General features: G+C 23.7%; 2 protein-coding genes across 12 annotated transcripts in view; both read right to left on the minus strand.

Annotated features, from left to right (window-relative positions):
• Positions 1–427: 427 nt before the first annotated feature.
• On the minus strand, positions 428–8,413 carry LOC126910297 (zinc finger C2HC domain-containing protein 1A-like). Of its 7 annotated transcripts, none has more exons than XM_050692742.1 (7): positions 7,599–7,676; positions 7,070–7,175; positions 5,980–6,452; positions 5,477–5,639; positions 4,569–4,755; positions 2,787–3,422; positions 444–1,943 (listed from the first exon to the last, which is right to left on the minus strand). In XM_050692742.1, exons 2-7 carry the CDS (start codon positions 7,092–7,094, stop codon positions 1,793–1,795), a joined length of 1,635 nt encoding a protein of 544 aa, XP_050548699.1. In that variant the 5' UTR covers positions 7,095–7,175; positions 7,599–7,676; the 3' UTR covers positions 444–1,792. The 7 variants fall into 7 exon arrangements, with proteins under 7 accessions (XP_050548697.1, XP_050548696.1, XP_050548701.1 ...); XM_050692743.1 differs by lacking the exon at positions 7,599–7,676 and adding an exon at positions 7,530–7,548; XM_050692740.1 differs by lacking the exons at positions 7,070–7,175; positions 7,599–7,676 and adding an exon at positions 8,187–8,413 and having other exon boundaries at positions 428–1,943; positions 5,516–5,639.
• A 1,817-nt stretch (positions 8,414–10,230) lies between these two features.
• The window catches only part of LOC126898972 (Ig-like and fibronectin type-III domain-containing protein 2), a 60,257-nt gene continuing 48,464 nt past the window's right edge, over positions 10,231–22,023 (minus strand). For 3 of the 5 annotated variants that reach the window (XM_050673414.1, XM_050673423.1, XM_050673431.1), the window contains exons 13-23: positions 21,722–21,860; positions 21,522–21,657; positions 20,773–20,965; positions 18,673–18,919; positions 18,183–18,493; positions 17,773–17,926; positions 17,158–17,301; positions 16,979–17,090; positions 12,627–12,826; positions 11,259–11,440; positions 10,232–11,099 (exon numbers count right to left, since the gene is read on the minus strand). In XM_050673414.1, coding sequence (XP_050529371.1) covers positions 10,941–11,099; positions 11,259–11,440; positions 12,627–12,826; positions 16,979–17,090; positions 17,158–17,301; positions 17,773–17,926; positions 18,183–18,493; positions 18,673–18,919; positions 20,773–20,965; positions 21,522–21,657; positions 21,722–21,860 — 1,977 coding nt within the window. In that variant the 3' untranslated portion in view covers positions 10,232–10,940. Of the gene's footprint in view, positions 11,100–11,258; positions 11,441–12,626; positions 12,827–16,793; positions 16,919–16,978; positions 17,091–17,157; positions 17,302–17,772; positions 17,927–18,182; positions 18,494–18,672; positions 18,920–20,772; positions 20,966–21,521; positions 21,658–21,721; positions 21,861–22,023 lie in introns of those variants that run through there. The other 2 variants (XM_050673440.1, XM_050673446.1) reach the window with 2 other exon arrangements.

Here is a 22,023-nt window from a genome sequence, read left to right on the forward strand (position 1 = left end):
GAATTTCATAAATTATGTTTTACATAATTTTTAAATTCGATTAAAAATAAAATCGACATTCATTTGATGTAAGTCGCCCATTCTTATAAAAATAGTGATCAAAGAGATATAGGTGACTCATTTCCAGAACTGCATTTTAACATCAACGCTTAATTATTATTGATGTTTTAACAACATTACTTTTATCATTTTTTAAAATATAAAAATTTCTATAATCATTTTGCGAGAAAAAAATTCTTTAGTTAAACATTTTTATTAGTTTATATTTAAGTCAAATTGTCTAGATAAAAGTGATAAATAAAAAATTAAAATATTGATAAAGCGATTTTAGAAGTAAAATTAATATATTATCAAACACAAATAATCATAGTACAATTTAATAAACATTTGAGCACATTGAAACATTTAAGTTGTGCATTTAAATAATAAAATTATACACAATAACAACACAAAATAAAAAATTCAAATTTTAGTCTTTTAATCTACAAATTTTGTTAAAAACAATATACTTTAAAAATTGACTAGGTTATTTTTTTCAAACATACATATAAATTGTAAGAAATATAAAAATTGTTAAAAATTAACTATGTTAGATTGGAGGATGCATAAAGTTATTTGTATTCATGATATAATTTTTAATAAATGTAGTTGTCAGACATCATGTATTAATTAATAGCAAAAATTAAAATTAAGTTAAAATTTTCAAACCAATAACACTTATTGTAATTAAAATGAAAAATAAATATTAAAATATAACATAATAACAAATAATGGAATAAAATATTTTATAGATTTTGTGACTTAACAAATAATCTGTATTCTTTAACAATATTAGTAAATTTAAAAGGCTTAAAAAATAATAGATATTTAAATGCCTCAAGTTTGCCCATTTAAAAGTAATATAATTTGGTACACAGAAAAGTTTTAAAAAGGAATAAGTCAATTTTCAGTTTATATATTAATTGTTTAGGATATTTCACACCAGAAACATTGATAACAAATCATGTCAATGTAACCAATGGTTATCAAGTAATTAATATATGAAATAAGATATAACATATGTTTTAATAAATTATATAGTTTTTTTGATTTCCTGGAAAGTAACTATTTATGACTTATCGCCTTTACATAATCTTCATCAAACTATCAATAAAGGTCTTTTAGATATTTAATAATTAAGACACTAGTTTATTATGATATTTTAAAAATTAAAAATATATCAAATATATAAAAACTAAAGTGTGCATTAAAATAGTATGTTACAAAGTATAAAAATTAAATTTAGATCGCTCATTACAACAATTTATCAAAAATTTGATTTTTAAAAATATTTTTGAGAAGGCATAGTACTAATACCATATTACTATAATTTGTGTTAAAAATCAGTCTTATAAGGTAAATTAAATAAATAAATAACTTGTTATTTTAGTAAAATTATTTATGATAAACATGTTTGGAAAGAAACAGAATTACAAAATATATAATAACAGGTGTATAATATTGCAGCTAATAGAAAGTGTTCCGTCTTTCACCATGAAAAATATAGGTGCCATTCAGTAAATCTATTACTTAGGTTCTTCAAAAATCCCTAAGTCAAATGATAACATGATTTTTTTTATTTAAATGTTTAATAAAAACATTTATCATGTTAGTAAATTTACAGAATATAATAGATAAAAAAAGTACATTATGATTGAGTTATAAACTATTGTGGTGTACCTTTTTTAATTAGGTATTCACACTTATTTTTTGTGAAATTACACTCTGTTTTTTAAAATTAGAAGCTATTACTTTATAAAACAATACGTCGTACACCACATTCTGAACAATATTTAGCTACTACAATTGGATATTTGAAGCCACATTCATGACAGAATTTTGATAATTTAGGCAACACTGAATTATTTTCAGATATCTTATGATCATCAGGTTTCCTATTTAAACTGAAAAAAATTAACAAAAAAATTTATTGTAATAATTTTAAACCAGAGTAATCTCATCTTTGTTCAGTGTAAACCTTTAAAATAAAAAAAAAAAAACAGAAAACTAAAAAATTAGTCAGCAAGCATAAACATTTATTTTTTATAAAGTTTGAAATAAAATAAATATTTAGTAAAGAAAATTAATTTACTATATAATTTTTAGGCGTTTAAGTTAGTATTACAATGAATATCTTTATAAAAACTAATGACCTAAGTTACACTTCATCAAATTTATTAATTAAAAAAAATAAATATATTTATGAGTACATTTTATTATTTATTGTAATTGTCATAATTACATTAACTGTGAGCGCATTCATTAAAATCAATAGACTTTAAAAAACAAAAAAATTATAACACATTTTCTCTTATTTGAATGAAAAACTTAGGGAATTTTTTCCTAAGTAGGCTACATTAAAAGTTTATATAAGACCTATAATTACAGAAAGTATATTAACATCTATATTTTATTAATTAATTAGTATTTTAGTTTGCTTACAAATGTTTATATATTTCTTATGTTAGAAGGTATATTTACATTTTAGTAATACGTATTATCCTATTTTTTATCTAATTATTTAAATTAATATATTATTCTACAAAATTAAAAACAAATGGTAGTATTTATGAGAATTATTAATTATAGTTAATAATTATTAATGAAACTACATATCATGTGTTAATTATTACATTAGATAAATTGTAGTTTTAAAAATAAATCAGTGTGTAGATTTGTTATATTAATCGAATCAAACTGTGCAAATGTGCTATTTGAGAAATGATAAGACTACTAGCTTGCCTTACCTCCCATATGCTGAGTCTGCGCTACTGTTAGAATTTGACCCATTGACTATACTTAGAGCAGAGATTCTATTTATTGATGGCGATATTATATCATCATCATCAGTTAGTTTAAGTAAGTTTTCAAATTCTGATACAGATTTTAAAAGCTCTTGTTCTGCTATATCAAATTTTAATTCAGCTGGTTGTTTACAATTACTTATGTCACCATATAACATATTTTCAATGCCTATGTTATTTTTAGGGTTATTAGAAAGATTTCTTTTAAAAAGGCTATTTAGATTGTCTGAACTTTTTTCAATAGCACTATGAGATTTATTATTAAAATCAGCTGATTCGAGGCTTACTATTGAGCATAAACTTAAATTACTAAGGCTATGTAAAGGATGGCGATTAAGGTTTGTGTTGGAATTGTACTGATCAAAAATTATGCTTTCATTAGATTTTGGTGATGCTAATAAATTAACAGGCGAGTATTTGACAAATGCCGAAGAAGGAGATATTTGTAGATTTTCTAAATTATCATTTGATTTAATAATCAAAGGATTTTTAAGACCTATATCAACTACATCAAGTTCAAGCTCTCTCATTTGCTGTTCAGCTGTTTCATAAGGATCATAATTATCCAAACAAGGTTCACTAAAACATTCAAGAGTTAAGAGATATTAAACATTAAAATACATATTATAAATCCTTTAAAAGGATAATAAAATTAATCCTTCTATTTTTTACATTGATTGACTTTACTTTTACGACTCTATTTTATAATAATACATAACTACAAAAATAATTATGACATCCTTAATTTTTTGTTAGCTCAAAGATTATTAGTTTGTACTAAATTAAAACTAATATTTAAATATTTTTAAATACAACAAACTCTAATTTTTTATTTGAACTGAGGTAAAATTTAATATTGATGCCAAATATTAAGGTTCATTACCCTGACCAACCCAACCTGACGTAATCATAAAAAGAAAATATAAAAAATAATACATTTTTTCCATACGAAAAAAAATAAATTATAATTCAACTAGCATAATTAGAGAGAAAAAATTCAATTTTGGATAACTATTCAATTAATTGTGAAATGGTTTACTATAATACAAAAAATACTTTCAAACAGCTTGAATATTACATATCAGTAAATATAATGGTTGAACTTATTTTCTTTATTTTGTACTATTTTAATCTTTTAATGATTTAAAGAGCTCAAATTATATAGAGTAGTCTATGTTTTGAAAAATCTAATAAATAACTTTTGATTTTATTTAAGTATAGTCATGTATTTAAAATTAATCTAGATAAGGATATAAAATAAATAATATTTAAAAAAAAATTTCAACTAATTTTTGTTGCTATAATCAGAGCTCTATTGATTACTTTAAAAATATAATAATATATAATACTTAGGTGGCATACAGGGGCTACAAATCATGGTATTGATGCCTTTGATTGATCTGATTGCAGTAGGTTGTTATTCAATAGAATGAAAACCAATTTATTTAGGTTTTAAGAAAGAGCTGTTATACTTATTACATTAAATATCCAACAATAGTTTAAAAGATAAGTTTTAAAAGGGCTGTTTAAATAAGATTGTGGGCCAGTACAAAGTTTTGTTGTTTCTGGCATGAATCTTTGCACTTATGATTTAATATTAATAGTATAATACTATTATATGATTAAAGAATCACTCTTATAAAAAAAAGCATAACTAGAAGAATAAAACTCTATAATTATTTGTAAATTACTCATAGTTTAATAAAAGTTTTAAGTTTTACTTACGATTTGGACAACATTTTGAAACTATCAATTGAACTGTTCGTATCCTCATAAGTATGTGAGTCTAAATTTTTTGACAATTCAGAATTTTCATTAAAAATTTTACCATTAATACTTGGTTTTTTTTGTAAGATTTTAAAATTTTTGTTTTTTTTTTCTTCAATCAATAGACTTGGATTTGACATGTTTGCTAAAAATGTCACATAATAACAAAATAATATTAACATTTATTTTATTGTAGAATTGAATGAAAAATTGTTTGTTATAATTGATTTATTAATGATTCTTTTATAATTTCTTTTTTTTAATCATAATAGGATATAAGTTAAAAAAAATTAATAAAAAATTGTTAAAACATATTAATTTTTAATATATCATCAAATAATCTTCTATAAAATCTTTTGTAATAATTACAGTTCCTATCTAAAGAGCAGAAAAAAAGTTGATTGTATGTTAAAATATTTCTAGTTAAATGACATAAGAAAATTAATTTAACTAATAAATAAAAAATGTACAAAATAATAATATTATATTTATAATATTCATACAGAAATATTGATAAAAATTATTACAAAATATTATATTTAATTATTTGGACTTATTTTAATTAAGATATAATTGTGTTATTTTTTTTAAATAGAAAAAAATTGAATTTATAAAATTTCATAAGATTTTTGACCCAAAAGGCTCAAGGATACTTGAAACCCAAGTAATAGTAAATATGATAATATTTAATAGTAAGCAAAATTACTGACATTTTAGAAATTCAATTTATAATATTGGTTTTATTACAATAACTCAATATTTTTTTTATCTTTAATAAATAGGGATCCTCTAATTAATCTCTTTGCACATAATATAATTAAGTTTATGTAATAAAATATTCTCCAGGTTAATCAAAATTTACTTACAGTTAGTTTTAGTAATAGGATGAAAGTCTGAGAATTTACCAATTTTAGAAGGCTGTATTACTTTAACATGGATATTCTCAATATCTGAAGAAAGCTTTTTCGTTTTTGGAGAGTACTTTTCTTTTGTAGCAGTGCGATGTGATTTTAATGATGGTGCACGATACTAAAAAAATTACCTAAATTTAATATTTAAATGGTCAAGTATATTATATTAATTATTATGTTCAATGTCCTTTCTAAGAGCTATTACTTATAGTAAATAGCACAGGAAAACTTATAGAGACCAGGACAACAGAACACCGGTACCTATGTAGCAAGGCCTGATACATTACTGGCTGACCTAAGTAGGCAATCATATTAAGTATAATAATGGTATACACATAGTAGTCATAGTTTCTGTCATATAAAATGATAACCAAACTTATTAAATAACCTTATTACAAAAAAAAATATTATTTTCAAATTCATTAGACATCTAAAAATATAAGTTTAATTAAATTTACTTTTATTCTTGCTTCTAGTCTTTCTTTAGCAGTCTTACTAGTAATAGGAGCAGTGGATATTCTTTGTGATTTTTCTTCACAAAACTTAACATGTCTGTCATAAGACCTTGGTCCAAAGTTCCGAGAACAATAAGGGCACATTTGATTATCTACACCAATAGTGAATACTTTAGCACCATCTTTTTGATCTTTAATAGATTTTACAGCACTCATTGATTGTTTGTGTTTTGGTCTCCAATTAGTTTTTATTTTTTGCTGTGATTCATTTTGCTCATAGCTTTTATTTACAGGTGGTAAATAAGAAGCCATAGTAGTACCTTCTCTGCGTTGCTTTGAAGAGTCAAATGGTTTTTTTTGCTTTTTAGAATTTTTTTCACATATCACAGTATGACGTGACAATAATTCTGGACGGAATGTACGAAAACAAATTTTACATGGCTGTAGTTCAATTACTTCATCTTCACCAGGTAACTCTAGAAAAAATATAAATGTTTTATTGGTTACAATTTTCATTTAAATAAATATAATATATTATACATGATATTATGATAAATTATTATATAAAATATGAGAATAGCATAAAAATTATTAATAATGTAAAAAAAATATCAAACTTTGTTAAAATTCATATATAAAAAAAAAAAATTGTATTATCTTTAAACTTTATTATTAATTTATTAGACCAAGAGGTTTGTAAAATGGTTTTAAATTAGCCCAATTTCTTACATTATTAGAAATTGTTTACTTAAATTTTTGTCCGTTTTCAAATTATTTATTTATTATTTAGTTTTAATAATAAAGTACCACAATATATTACTTTATTAATATTATTGATTTTTCAAAAGAAAAAATTTCTCTCCCCTTACACAATGTAATAATATTACAGAAATTTTATAGTTATGGTAATTGAACTCAAAATCTTTTGATACTTCTAACACATTATTTTACTAGTAATTAATCAATTAACAAACAAGTCTTTCTTATGTTCAAGTCAATAAAAAAATTTAATATAATTAATCGATACACTAAAATTAAAGATACTAACAGAAAGTCTCATAGAGACTACTCACATATATTATTAAAGGATTACCTTTATCAGAACACGGTTGTTCCATTTTGAGTTATATATTTACCTTGATATTACTTAAGTAAAAAGGTAATTTTATGTGATAGACTAATGTAAAATTATCACTTTCCTATATAACAGTAAATATTATTAGAAAACCAGCAAAATCGTTTAATAACTTAGCAACACAATTCTACTATTTCAGAACAAAATATTTTAATGATAATTTCGTCTATGTAAAGAAAACAGTATTCAATAATTAATTGTTAAAAAAGTTTTAATTTTTAATTAAAGTTTTTTAAGTTATTAAATTTTTAAGTTCTATTTAAAAGTAATAAAGATATAATACATTTTTAATAACTAAGTTAAATGAAATTTTTACATATGCAATATCATAACTGTGATATGCGGAGGATGGATAATAGACATAAAATATAGAAACATAGGTAGGTGGTGAAGATGAAGGATTTTTAACCAAACCTACATGTACTCTCAAATCCACTCTCTGACATTTAAAAGTAGTGGAAATAGATTTTACTTATGTTATACCTACATCATAGGTACATACGTGCTAGCCATAATTCTACTTATTTTATTGAACAAACCATACCGGGACTCGATGAACAACATTATCATGATACAGGTGTACAAACTTTAAAATATAGTTGATTTTATTACTTTATTATTGATACAGTTAGTGCGTGATATAAAATACTTATGTTGTCATGTCGCTATGGGTCATGACAATGAATCTAACTAATAATTAAAATTTATACAAAACCATAATTTTATAGGGATTTTTTCTTAATAATTAATTGAAAATATTATTATTTTAATAATTATATAGAGATTAATTATGTTTAGTTTTTGTAACATCCTACCATAAGGAGAACTTAATGTTTAACATGTATTCTGTTTCTACGGAAAACCACGAAAATATATTAAATCATGTAAAAAGAACAAATTATATTATTATAATAATAAATTAATATCCCGTATGTGAACACCTTCTATCATTTAATATTTTACAATAATTGTAAAATTATAATTATAATTATACATAATTATTATAAATAGTCCTTAAGCATCAAACTGAATTGATTTACCTGATTTAATTATTTTAGTTACTCAAAAATATTACCTGTTATAGTATTGTGTGGACTTTTATGATAACTACACAAAAATAGGATATTTTGGTGGTTCAATTTCGATCGTATAACTGACAGCATTCCTTAAAATTTAATTCTAAACCAGTTATAGTCAATTATATTTATGTTTGATAATTTCACAAATAGTATACTTGATTATTTTAATTTATGAACTATTACAATACTATACAAATATTGTATATTAACTTGTTTAAATAAGATAAAATGGTTTAATAACAAATGAGTATGAAGAATATTAATATAACGATGAACAAAACACTACTAAAATGAGGGAGCATCGCAGTGAAGTAATTATAAAGCTAAATATAACACTCTATGTTTAGGCATAAAACTTCACTAATGCGTGCGATCAAGAAACTAAAAACAAAACACTTCTTTACCTACATGTGTGTAGCGAATCATGAAATATGACTATTTAATATATTAATCTATATAAAGAAACACAATTTAATTTATAATATCAATTAATTATTTTTTGAATTGCTATATAAATAAATCAATGTATACATTGTATAATAGTCAAGGTCGGTAGGGATGTGTTCAGAGGAGGTCCTTGGTGTTTTGAATCTTACCTCTCAAAATTGTTTAAAATTTCATCATACTTATTAAATGCTAACGTTTTTGTCAAAATATACCTGCAATGCATTTCTAGATATGTGCCTGAAGGTCTTTGTCGTGATGTATTTAGAAATTTTCCGTGGGGAGATGTCCAGATTGTATTCAGAATTTAGAGTAGCACAGAGATTTATTGCTTCAATACTCCACTATCGTAATTATAAATCGATAAATGATCAGACCCCAAAAATCCTCTATATAAGATAAATTTATTTTCTTCATTCGGTTATTTTGACCTTCGGTAGTTAATTATTATTTCAACTATGAAATAGAAATAATAATTTATTATAAACCATTGGTAGCATTTATTTTGAATAGGGCAATCCCCTTCCTTTAAATATTCTTATTGGATTGTCATTAAAAGCTGTAAAATATGTATAACTAACACTTAAATTTTTGATTTTTTTTGTTATAGGGTGATTAATTATCCCCTCCCATATGAGTACCATTTAACCTAAAATACAAAAATAAATAATTGAAAAAAAATGTTAAATAGAAAATTATAATACAAAAAATGGTAATTGTTTACATTCAAAGAACATTTCTTTTAACTACGGGGCAGTTTCCATACAGAAGATAAAATATTGGGATAAATTTTTTTTTTTAAGTTGAAAATGTTAACTTTTCATGCAAAAGTTACTATTTTGAATCCCTATTGTGAATTTGTTAATGTTCAGATTTCAAATAAAAATATACCAAATTAAAAGGAAATACCTAAGTTATTTATAAAGACAATTTGTTTTGAATAATACATTTTTAAAAGAGTTATGACAGTTTTAAATAAAAAAAATGTCAAAATTGAAGTTTTTTGGAGGGATTTCTCACTATTTTTACAGGGAATGAGGGATTTTTTATTTTACTTTTAAGGGTAATGTCTTTAACTACATACAATTTGTGGTCTTTTAATGTATCATTATATAAAATCTATCTAGTGAGATCTGAGCAAAAATAGTGATACACGCAAAAAAATAACTAAATAATGACGTCAGGTAAAATTAATACATTCTTTTAAGCTTCGCATCAAACACAAAAAAAATATAAAATGTTTTTTATACTTCAATAATCACGTTACAATTTTATAAAAAATCAATCAGACATTTATTTAGTAAAATGAAAGAAATCAATTTTTTTTTCTCATTTCAATAAAGTTATTGCAATAAAACTTAAGACATTTTTTATAGAGATCATAGTGGTTACATATGATAACAAAATGTCTTAAAAATATAAAACATTTTTAAAAATATTTATATGTATATATATATATTACAAAAAAATTAATAATAAAAATAAAATTAAAATTAAAACATAATAGGTATATTAACAAAGAATCTATTGTTGACTATACATAATAAATTTTTTTATTTTAATTTTACGTAAAGTTATATAACATTAACAATATACATTAAATTTTTCAATCATTTTTTGTGATCTCTGTAATTTTTATATTTATCTGATGTTTATAAGTATATAAAAAAAATATTCTTAAAATTTAAAATAACTTTTATAAAAAATCATTTGAATTAGAACTTAAAGAATATTTTTAAAATTACAGAGGTCATAAGAAAATATATCAATTTTTATACATAGTGGATTCAATATGTAAGTTACCAAAACTAGAACATAACATTTGATTCCGTATGATATGGGATAGTCCCTTCATCACAATTTAAAATTATTCATTACTTAATTTATACATGTTGTTAAAATGGTAATTATATTACAATAATTTAATATTTTACATAACATTTTTGGTGACTTTAACCTAAAGTAGTTGTTTCAGTTAATTTCAAGAGCGCCCATAGATGAAGACAAGAGGAAGAACACATGTTCATCGCGAAATATTAACGTTGTAGTGAAAATTATGTTTCTTTAAAGAAATGATTGTGTTTTCATAAGATTTTATAATTATTTCATTTAAATATAATACAATATGGTTAAATAATAAACAAAAAATAAAGGTCATCAAAACAAAAAATTTCTTCATCCCCTCCCTGGAAAATATTTTATGGACGCCTTTAATTAAATTTGTACAAATAATTAATTAATTAGTTAATCGCTACTATTTCATAAAATAAATTTTTTATTGGTTTGTTATACTTAGTGTTTCATTTTTATGGTTTTAGTCGTTTGAAACCGGCACCGTTTGAGCCGAGCTTAAGTTCTTCGTATAACGTTGGAGGTACTTCAGTAGCTGTATGCAAGTGGTCTTGTTTCCATTCAGCTGAATCTAAACCATTAGTTGGAGTCGAATAAGACAAATCAGTCTGATTCTAAAAAAAAGTTGAACAGAAATTTAATAACAATTTTGTATATATATATATATATATATATGTAGTTTTTAAACCTGGCTAAGGATAGATCAGTCGAATACGAAGAAAAATTCATATTTATAAACACAAGTTTTAATTTAATTTATGTAAAATTATTACCATATTCTCCATGTTGACTTCTCTTAAATAACTAGGGTTTTCAAAAGAAACACCGCTAGAAGATTTATGCAATAGATTGCCATGACTATGCATGTAGTATACTACACCAGCTACAATACCTCCTACAATTAAAATAGCAACAAATACTCCAAAGATCGTTCCAATATCAGTTCTACTTTCACCTGAAAAAATATCATCATTAGTTAAAGTAACTAGAAATTTTTAATTGATTAAAATTATTAGCATTTTTTAAAATATATATGATGATAATTTTTTTTGATAACTCATGTTTATATGTCTAATTTAAAATGACGTAATTTAAATTTTTTTAAGTAGCGTATTTAAAAATATTGTGTTCAACATTATTTAAGTTTTCCTCGAAAGAAGAACTACATGAGAAAATTTAGATAAGATTAAAAATATAATTTTTTTCTTTTAATAACAAATATTATTATAATATTAATAAAATAAAAAGAATAAAGGTACCGCTTAAATATAATAAATTAAATATAATATTATATTAATTCATCCCTTATATCTATTAAGAGTATCAATTTTATTTCTTTTATAAAAAAGTATGCATTGACTAGCCTATAAAATAAAAAGAATCTAATAAGAAAATGACTGATGGATAACAACTTATGGACGAACACTTCAAAAATTATAATAGTTTTTAAANAGATCAGTTGTTTACCCTAATAAGAAAATGACTGATGGATAACAACTTATGGACGAACACTTCAAAAATTATAATAGTTTTTAAATGTATGCTAGGGGAGAGATGCTGTTATATAACTATTTTTATCATTAGACAATACTCGGTCGCACTTCTTCTCTCACTTAAGTAATAAAATGTTAATAACTTCTAAAATGCTGTTTCAAAAAAATAATTGTTATCGACCAGTCACTTTTTTAATTACATCTTTTCTATTTTATAATTATTTATTTACATAAAAAAAAATAAAGTAGATCCACTTGTAAGGTACAAGGAATGAGCTTAAAAAATACTTAATAATTTTCATTAATATGTAACATTATTTTCAGTAATCCAAATAAATCATGAGTATTTCGTTGCCACGATTTAACGTAAAATAAACCCATTGCTAATTAATTGTTTTTTCAACAATTTGAACCACTGTTTTAGTTTTGATCGTTAAACTATTCAGAAAATCGAGTTCGGGGAAAGCCACGGGCGGCTTCATTTATTGAGAGAGAGATCAGTTCGATAATTGGAGTCACCATCCCTCTCTTTGGTGACGGACTAATCACCCGTCCTTAAGTAACAATAGTCAAGAAACCTTCTCCTTAGGGAGACCGCTATGGCCCTTAATGGGCCATAAAATAAGTGATAAACAAAAAATATGTTACCTATACTGGCGGCTGATGTAACATCTTTTTCTGATGTTGTAAATCTAATCGGATTTGTAAGTGTACTCATTCCTTTGTCATTACCAGCCTTTACTACAATTTCGTAGATAAAATCTTCTTTTAGACCGCTTATTCGCATAGATGTTTCTTTGGTATCATTTTTCTCGGAGCTTGAATTACCTACGCGTCTCCAAAATACCCTAAAAATAATATTGTGTGGTATAGTTTAAACAATAATAAATTTAAAATTAAAAAAATTTGGAATAATAATATAATTTTGATAAAAACTTCAGGAGTTGAATTATTTTCCAAAACGATTAATATTATTGTCATTGCTATAATACTATAATGACTGTTACCATATTTTTGTATTGTTTTTCGATTCGATGGGAAGCTGAGAAGGTATTAATATTAATTTTACTATAAGTTTTTTTTATGTCTGTTGCCACTTTTTGTCAGTTCTCACCGAACCAATTTCTTTCAACAATACGTCAAAAGATCACAAATCGTATCTAATTGAAAACATTACCCTTAAAAATTGGAAAAATTTCCCTCATTCCCTGTAAATGAGGGAAATTTACAAAAAATCAGTAAAAAATTTAATTGCAGATATTAATACAGCTCGAAAAATTGATCAATAAAAGTATATTTTTGTTTATGATGAAAATTCCTTGTAGACCATTCATAATTAACAACAAATTATCTTCTGAAAAGTTTTATATCAAGCCCTTCAATTTGTATACGCGTTTGCTATAAAAGTAACAACTACTTTATAATTTCTCCGTAAAAATTACAACACTAAATTATTAAATATCAATTTCATACTACGTTGAATTTCTATAATAGATTTTTATTCATATATTATACTTATAAATCATAGAATTACTCCTTGTTTCATAAAGTATGTCCAATTAGGCATCAATTTATTTGATTCATCTTAATAATCCTCTAGATTTACCATTTTATTAAGCTTACTATTATTGGTACAAAAGTCGTTTAACTCTTAGTAACCTTTGCCAGCAACACATTATGAAGCTATCTAAACATCTCTCTTCTGCTTTGTTAATTATCCAAATTTTGATCCGTATAAATCCACACTCGATAAATAATAAATAATTGTTGAATCAATAAAACTCATTGACTATTCATTTCTTCATATAGATAACCCAAACTTATATAGCATAGTAATTTATCAGTTCATAAATGTGATTTTTGCCTGCACTTTCCTTGCTATAATTTTCTTAGTGGTCTTGCCTTCTTGGGTGATTAAACCACCTAATTATTTATAGATATTTACTAGGATGATCTAATTTTTTAAAGGCATGTTCCCTTAATACCTTAGGCTAGTTCCAAAAATGAGTTCCTCAAAATTTTTTTGAAAAAAAAATAAATTTTTAGAGATTGCTAGCTCTTAATTTATGTAATCCAGAAGACAATTTTATATAGATCAATGAAAATCAATTCTTTCAAGAATACTGTTGGCGTTTTAACTTATCTAAGTATTTTAATTTATAGCTTTTAACACTCTGAATAAGATGGATTATTTTCTTTAACTTTAGTTTTTGTCGAAAAACTAAAAAATCAATAGCCATATCCTGCTATATGGTAAAAGTCGATTATCATTTAAATTTTAATATAATAAAAATCACCAAAAAAAAACAAATTAAAATTCCTCTAATAAATACTCAACGGACTTTACTATTAAATAAAAAAAAAGTTTTTGTAGGATAAAAGAAACAAAATTAATCATCGATATTTAATGTGCAATTTTTACTTTATTTTATACATTAAAATAAATATTTTGTGATAATTTGAGATTAAAAAATATATATTTACTGGGTGCTCAATATTTAAGTATTTTAACCAAAAAACAATAAACGACCTTTGTTACTCATTTTTGATAACATTTTATTAGTATAGTACATCTTAATAGTTTACTTTTTACTGAAGAACGAACATTTTTTGGCTTAAAAATTTTCAACGAAAGAGTTGTTACTGTAACCCAAAATGATTTTTTTCATTTTCATAATTTTTAATGAAATTCATTATGTTGTATAATTTTATCATAATATAGCAGGACATATTTTTAAATATTTTTCTTGTTGTCAAATAGACATCTAGTTTAGATTTGCTAGAAATCTTGTAAAGGAATAATTAATCAAAGAGTATGCTATAATCAAAAAAGTATTTTTTTTTAAATTAATGAAAAATATTTTAAAACAAAATTAAATATTATAAATTTATTTATACTATTTAACTTATAATACTAATCGAATGTCATATTTTGGCAATTAACACAAGTTTAATAATGAATTTTTTAGTAGTCCAAACACCCATTTAATAAAATTATTCTTGTTTATAAACATTTTTATTGCTTCCGTATAATAAGTTTTTTGTAATCATTTACGTTTTTAATTAGTTTTATGGTAAGTTGCCATTTTGTGTTGCCAGCTATAGTTCCGAGTTATTCGGAATGTACTTGAATATGTGTGTATTTATGTGATATATTAACACATAATCACTTCATTAAATATTAAGTTAAATATGTTTTATATTTTTAATTTTAAATTAATATTTTAAATGTATTTTAATTGTATATAATTTTAAATAATACCTGCCAAAAGTGATCAATTCTTATTATTTTACTCTATATCAACGTTTCGTAATGTTTTAGTAACATTTTTATTTCAGTTGTCCGATGGGAAAATTTTTCTATTGTATTGAACTACTTGTTGCATACACTAGTAATGTTCTTCATTAGTAGTTATTTGCTCATAAAAGTATCATTCAATGAAACTCCACATTCATCAACATTATTTATAACATTTAATTTATTTATGAAATCCGCTGATTTGTTATATGAATCATCAGTGTTCCATACAGTAGGAATCTTCTGCAAAAATTCCATTGGAATATTGTTAATCTCAAAATAATGTTCTATTATAGATGAGACAATATGATATATTTTAATGTTATTGCTTTTTGTTCGCTGTGTTGTGTTGTATTCTTCTTTGTCAATATTTAGGCCTTTGAACATCATTATTTTATCTTTTTTACTTATACGAGAAATCAAAAAAATATAAGTTAACTAATTATTCATTTATGCACCAAGAATGTTTTGAAAATATTTTAAATACCACCTGACTAATTTCTTTATTCCCTTGTTTATATTTCACGAGGTCTTTTAACAATTGTAGGTCATTCAATAGTGTGAAACTAGGAACTTCACATATATTCCAATATTAAATATAAACATTTATTACAAATAAATTAAACTCGTAGATCGAAAACAATTCTTTTTTTGTCAAGTCGAATTGGTAAAATATAAATTCTAATACAATATATAGTGCTACTTAGCACCTGAAACTTTAACCATAATTTTTTAATTACTGACCCCAGTATACCAATTTTAAGTCTTGTCATCTTCATTTTGATATTTTCTAATTTTCCGCATTACAACGTTGTTCTTAAATTCCACATCTCTGTTTCCAATAATTTCGCTGAATGTCGAACCAACGAGCTTTAAACTTCATTCTGTCGGAATTGATACCTCCGATAGTTTCTATGTCAATAACATAATTTCTTATGTCATCTTCCTACATTCTGTTTACTTGGAATAATAATGCGGTGGTCATCGCCTCCTTTCACATCTCAGTTTAATCCCAATTTTCAAGTGGTAATTGCTTGTCATTCTGGTACTATGAACACTGCTTTTCATTCCTAGGCCCAATTTGATCGTCTTTTACGATCAGTATGGACTATTGTGACTGTATTCTATACCTCATACACAAGGATATACAAATTTTAAAATACACTATAACACCATATTAGCATAATACTTCTATTTTTTTTTTCTGGCGACTCAAATTAAGAACAACTAGTAGAGAGAATTTTTGAACAATATTTTATAATATGATACTAGAGTGAAAATAAAAAATATTTTATTAATAAGCCAACAGTTATTGTTGATTTTTTTATGTTGTTAAAAAACCAATTATTATTTTTCAATTAAATTTAAGTCCGGTAAAATCATATTGGGGATGACACACATTTTTGTTGACGACAGACTATAAATTACACAAAATTAAGTCTATAGATTTTTTTTTTAATAAGAACATTGATTTACTAATTAATGATAATTTATCATTGTAGTAAGAACTATAACAATTATTATATGTGCAAATTAATCAAAAAATTGGTAGTTAAATTATTTAATTACAATAAATTTGTGTGTATTATTAAATTTTTTGAGGTGAATAAGCTTTTTTAAAGTCTCTCTCCCTATTTACGATCTATGATAAAAATATTTATAATTAACAAAATCACAAATGCATTTTAGATCAGTTGTTTACCTGTATACATCTACTGTCTGTGGATTTTTTGAGGGTGGATCCCACCTTACAATAATTGTATGATCATTAGTGTTTTCAACTCGTACATTAGTCGGAGGTCCAGGAAGTTTGTCTATAAGACATAAAAACAAATAAATATTTATTACAATAGTAATTCTATACTTAATAATTTAATTTACCTTTTAGTTCATGGAAACATGCCAATATTGATTTCGAGTAGGAGATTACACACATTTTGTTATTAACGGGTTCACCACGACACCATTCCAAACAACGTCTAGGCACTCCACGATCTGAACAACAAGCTCTATGATCTGATCCATCTAAAATGAAAGAATATATTTACCATAAATTACTCTAGTGGAATGAAATAAAGAAATATCAGTTATTGATAATGTTATTAACGAATTCTTTTTAATGGTGTTAAGTGATTACCAATTAATTGAATATTTTCACGAGATAAATTGGTTTCCTTAAATTATCTAATGATTCAAAAAAAAAACTATTAAAATTAGTTAAAATATTTAATAAAGACAAAAATCGAGTTACTTTAAGTTTATTTCACATATACAAAAATTTTATGAGAAAAATTATATAAAAATGTGTGGCACGACAATACTTTTTAATTATAACATCAAGCTAAATTGCTCTCGTTAATATAAATTGTGCAGTATAAATTATGTATAATATACATTGTAGACATAATTTAAAAAATTGAGCGATATATATTACTTGATTATTGTAAAAAATGAGATAATAAGAAAGTTTTAACTATTTTATTTTTAAATTAATACCTGAAGCACATTTCATCAGTTTATCAAAGTCATTAAAACAATCCGTTCTGGCTATTGCCATATTTATATCCAGATACGAAGAAGAACATGCATCCAAACAACCTGTGGTAACGTTCTGTTGAATACAACATTGTGTCACATTGCTGATTGTTATCTATAATGAAATATATTATAAACTAATTAAAATTTGTAATTATTTATAAACGTTTTTCATTGTTTGTTTTTACAAATTGAATAACAAAAACAATAGTTATTAAGATCTAATATAAAAAACCTTTTATTTCCCTTCAGATTTTCAAAAATTCAGATTGGTAACTAAGACGATTCTGCATCATCAGTATATTGAGATACATTTTATATAATTCAGATATTTAATGTAACTTTAATTAATAAGAAATATGTATATTTACAGAATTTCTAATTCTAACAGATACAGGCTTTGTGGCACTTCCAAATGAATTCTCAGCATGACAAAAGTAATCACCATCATCTTGTTCAGCCAGTTTACTAATAGTAAGTTCCATGACAAATTTCGTGTTATCTTCTTTGGAGCGGATAACATTAACATCGTGTTTGCTACTTTGAATTACTGGCTTACGTCCCTGTGCATCTCTCCAGAAAAGCATTTTAGGTTCAGGATGAGCATCCACCATACACTCTAATGTCACTGTATCACCAAGACTGGCCATAGTTATCTTAGATGCTACTAATTTAGGAATATCTGAAAAAAAAATTTCTTTAATATTATTTTATGGCTTATACAATTTACAACAATAAAACAAATTAAAACACAAAAGATAATATCAATTTGATACTATCATTATTTTTTTAATTTTGTAGGTTTTTTTTTATTATTTACTATCATATTCTTAATATATTTTAATTGTTTTTTCTACTTACAACTTATATTGATTTTTCTAGAAGACTGCATTGGCGTACCATATCCATTGTCAGCATAACAAGATATTTCGTCCATGTCCCTTGTAACATTATGAATGACAGTTACCATATGTCTTGATGTTTCTTGTCTAACAAATCTTCCAGATATATACAAAGAAATAGTTGGCGATGGCGTACCCATCGCAATACATAAAACTGTCATGCTACTACCTTCAATTACCAAATTTATTGGATGTACTGTAGGTGGCTGTAAAATTATAATTTTACTTTAATGTAAATTTATAGCCTAAAAATATTTAAGTCTCAAATCTAACAGATAACAATCAATTTGTTTAAAAAAAGCATTGTTGGGTCAATTTTAATTTTAGGACAAGTTCTTATTAAGTAACAAGCATTTTAATACATAGAATAGGTATGGAACATAATCAGAGTATACAAACAACAGTAAGAACTATGCCCACATTCACTACACATCCACTCAACGTATTCAAATGCTTGTAACTCAAAAAGTACTTGTCCAAACTTGTCGTAAGCAAGGGCTAAAAATGGCTATTTTTAAAAATTATGATAAAATATTTTTTTTATGATTATTATTAAAAAATAATAATAATAAATATGATTTTAACATAGTTTAAGAATACATAAATTGCTTTAAAAAAATTAATAACTATTGAACTAGTGAATAATTTATGTTCACTTATTTTTTAATAATTTGTAAAGTTTTGAACTACGTTAAAAATATTATTTTTATTATTAAGAAAAAATAAAAATTAAATTTAAATTAAATTTCAAAATATCCATTTTATACTTATATTCTAACATATTGTTATGAACAATCAATGTTTAGAACGTAACAACCCTGGTTAACTATAATTTTTCAGATGGAAATATAAATAATTAAGTAGCTTAAATAATTAATTTAATTATTAATTTAATAATTAATAATGTAATTAACAAAATGACTGGCTCATAACAACCTGTGAGCTACTATTTTAGAAATTGTCAACAGATTAAAGTAATAACTGAAGGTGAGGATTAGATGCTGTTTTTTATCGCTAGTTATTTCCCGGCTATACTCTTCTTACCGGTTAGATATAAAATCGTTAGTTAAATAAAAAAGATAAAATAATTATCTTGTATAAATGTATATAAATTTTAAAAAACCATCATAATATTTTTTGGAAATAAAATACGTAGTTTCTAATTAAATATTTCAAAAAACGTATTTCTATTGAAATAGATAAAAAAATTAATGAGTTTCTTTTATTACTTATATGTAAGGTATTTCAATTTAATTATTAAAATTGCCAAAGCACTTTAATATGAGGAGACAGAGGCACATTTAAAAGTGAGGTAATTTGAATTTATTAAATAAAAGTAGTTTTAATTTGAACTAGTTATAATAATAAATTATCTATACAACTACTTCAAATTGAATTCATATCTACTATGTTAAACATTTACAAATGCTGTGGATTGAATCTTACTACATGTTGTTATTTAATTTAATAGATGATAAACTATTGAAATAGTTCCTGAATTCACCACCAAAGAAATAATAATATTTATTTTTGGTGTATTACAAAAGATTATTATATTATTCTTTCATAAATGGGAAATAATTTTAAAATGTTCTTTAAATACCTACTAAAATAAATTATTAGAAATAACGATAAATTATTTTATTTAATTAAACATAAATTTACAATGGTTATTATTTAGATAGCAGTGATTATATGGATGTTCAGTTGAACTATTTGAAACTACGATGTTATTGGTTACATATAATGGGAATTATGCACTTTATTTGAATAAAACATGTTTATACAAAGAAAAAACAACATACAACTAATAAAATTGGATACTTCTATTTAATTTTATAAAAAAATTAATATTAAAAAAAAATGGAACATCTCGAATTTTATCATTTTTTGAATATATTTTAAGTATATATAAGCAATATATTATTATAGTTTGAAAAAATTAAAGATCTGTCCTATAGTACTAAATATTTAAACTCTATATATAAAGAATAATGATTAATTAAAAGTAATTTCATATGTATTTTTAAAGTAAAATATTAATAAATTTAAAAGTCACCTCTACAAATGCTGGGTAAGCTGGATCGGTCCATGCAATTAATGTTTCGGAAGGTAAACTATTTCCATTTTTCGACGTCGCAATAACATAAATAATATACTGAGAATTAGGAGACAAATCTTCTAACATATGTGCAGTAACAGCTACATCTACTTTGCGAAATAATGTTTCAGAAACGGGTTTCCAAAAGAGTCTGTAAAAAATGAAGTATAATTATTATTAAAATATAAATGATATTTTATGACTAAACAGACTTAGGGAATAAAACAAAAAAAAAATTTATCTTTTCAAAATTTTTTACAATTTTTAAAAATATATTTATAATATATTTAAAAATTAAAATATTTGAATGATCATAAAAAATATTGAGGAAAAACAAGTAAAATTTTTTATTATAAAACATTTTTCAGCAATAAAAATAATCAAAATTTGACTTAGGTTATTAGCGCTTATAAGATTTCATCCAAGAGAAATTTTGATGAAAAAAAAATTTTCACCTTTACATTATTGTAACAAAATCATGTAATTTTTTAATTTCAAGGGATTTGAACTTGAAAACTACTACCACAGTAAAGCAAACGATTAAGTACTATATAAAAATGTTTAAAATTGAGAGAAGATGTCAAATAGCAAGTAAACTTCCTCAACCCGGAAATGATTTTTTTTATAAATTTTAACAAAAGGAAAAAATTACATAAATAAATCTTAACTTTATAAATTTAATAAAAAATTACTTAATCATAACTTACGTATACTTAATTTCTTCAGATACATGACTGAACTCAGGTGGTTGCCAATTAATAGTCACATAATTGGCGCTGTGACTAGAAATAACAAGGGAATGAGGTGGCGATGGTACACCCGTTATTTTTTTATTGTTCAGATCTATTTAGTAAATTGCATATACATGATTAATAAATGTACAAAATCAATTGAATTATAAATTTACTTGTATCTGTAATATTAAGTAAGAGTATAGATGTTGGTAATGATGTACCATATGCATTTTTAGAAATAACGAAAATTTTATACAATTTTCTTGATTCTAAATTATTTAATTGAATTGAATTTTCATTTACTTCAACTTGCTAAAAATAAATATAAAATTATACAATAATAACTAACTAAATATTTTTCACAAATTTATAGTATAAATAAAATATATTAGGTATCAGGGATAGATTGAGATCCTAAAGGCCTATTAGAGAAGTTTAAAAAAAAAAAAACGCATTTGCATTCATCATTAATTAA

The sequence above is a fragment of the Daktulosphaira vitifoliae genome, unplaced genomic scaffold, assembly GCF_025091365.1.
Source record: "Daktulosphaira vitifoliae isolate Bord-2020 unplaced genomic scaffold, ASM2509136v1 Scaffold_1, whole genome shotgun sequence".
Taxonomy (NCBI): Eukaryota; Metazoa; Arthropoda; class Insecta; order Hemiptera; family Phylloxeridae; genus Daktulosphaira; species Daktulosphaira vitifoliae.

What these genes read in the sequence shown, in the direction of transcription:
- LOC126910297 (XM_050692739.1), bottom strand. Translation starts at nt 8,274, where the DNA reads ATGCTGTCAGTTATACGATCGAAATTGAACCACCAAAATATCCTATTT. An exon ending in TCCACACAATACTATAACAG is followed by an intron (nt 6,453 to 8,186) that starts GTAATATTTTTG and finishes TATTTTTTCTAG; the next exon opens with AGTTACCTGGTGAAGATGAA. An exon ending in TCCTATTACTAAAACTAACT is followed by an intron (nt 4,756 to 5,476) that starts GTAAGTAAATTT and finishes TGACATTTTTAG; the next exon opens with CAAACATGTCAAATCCAAGT.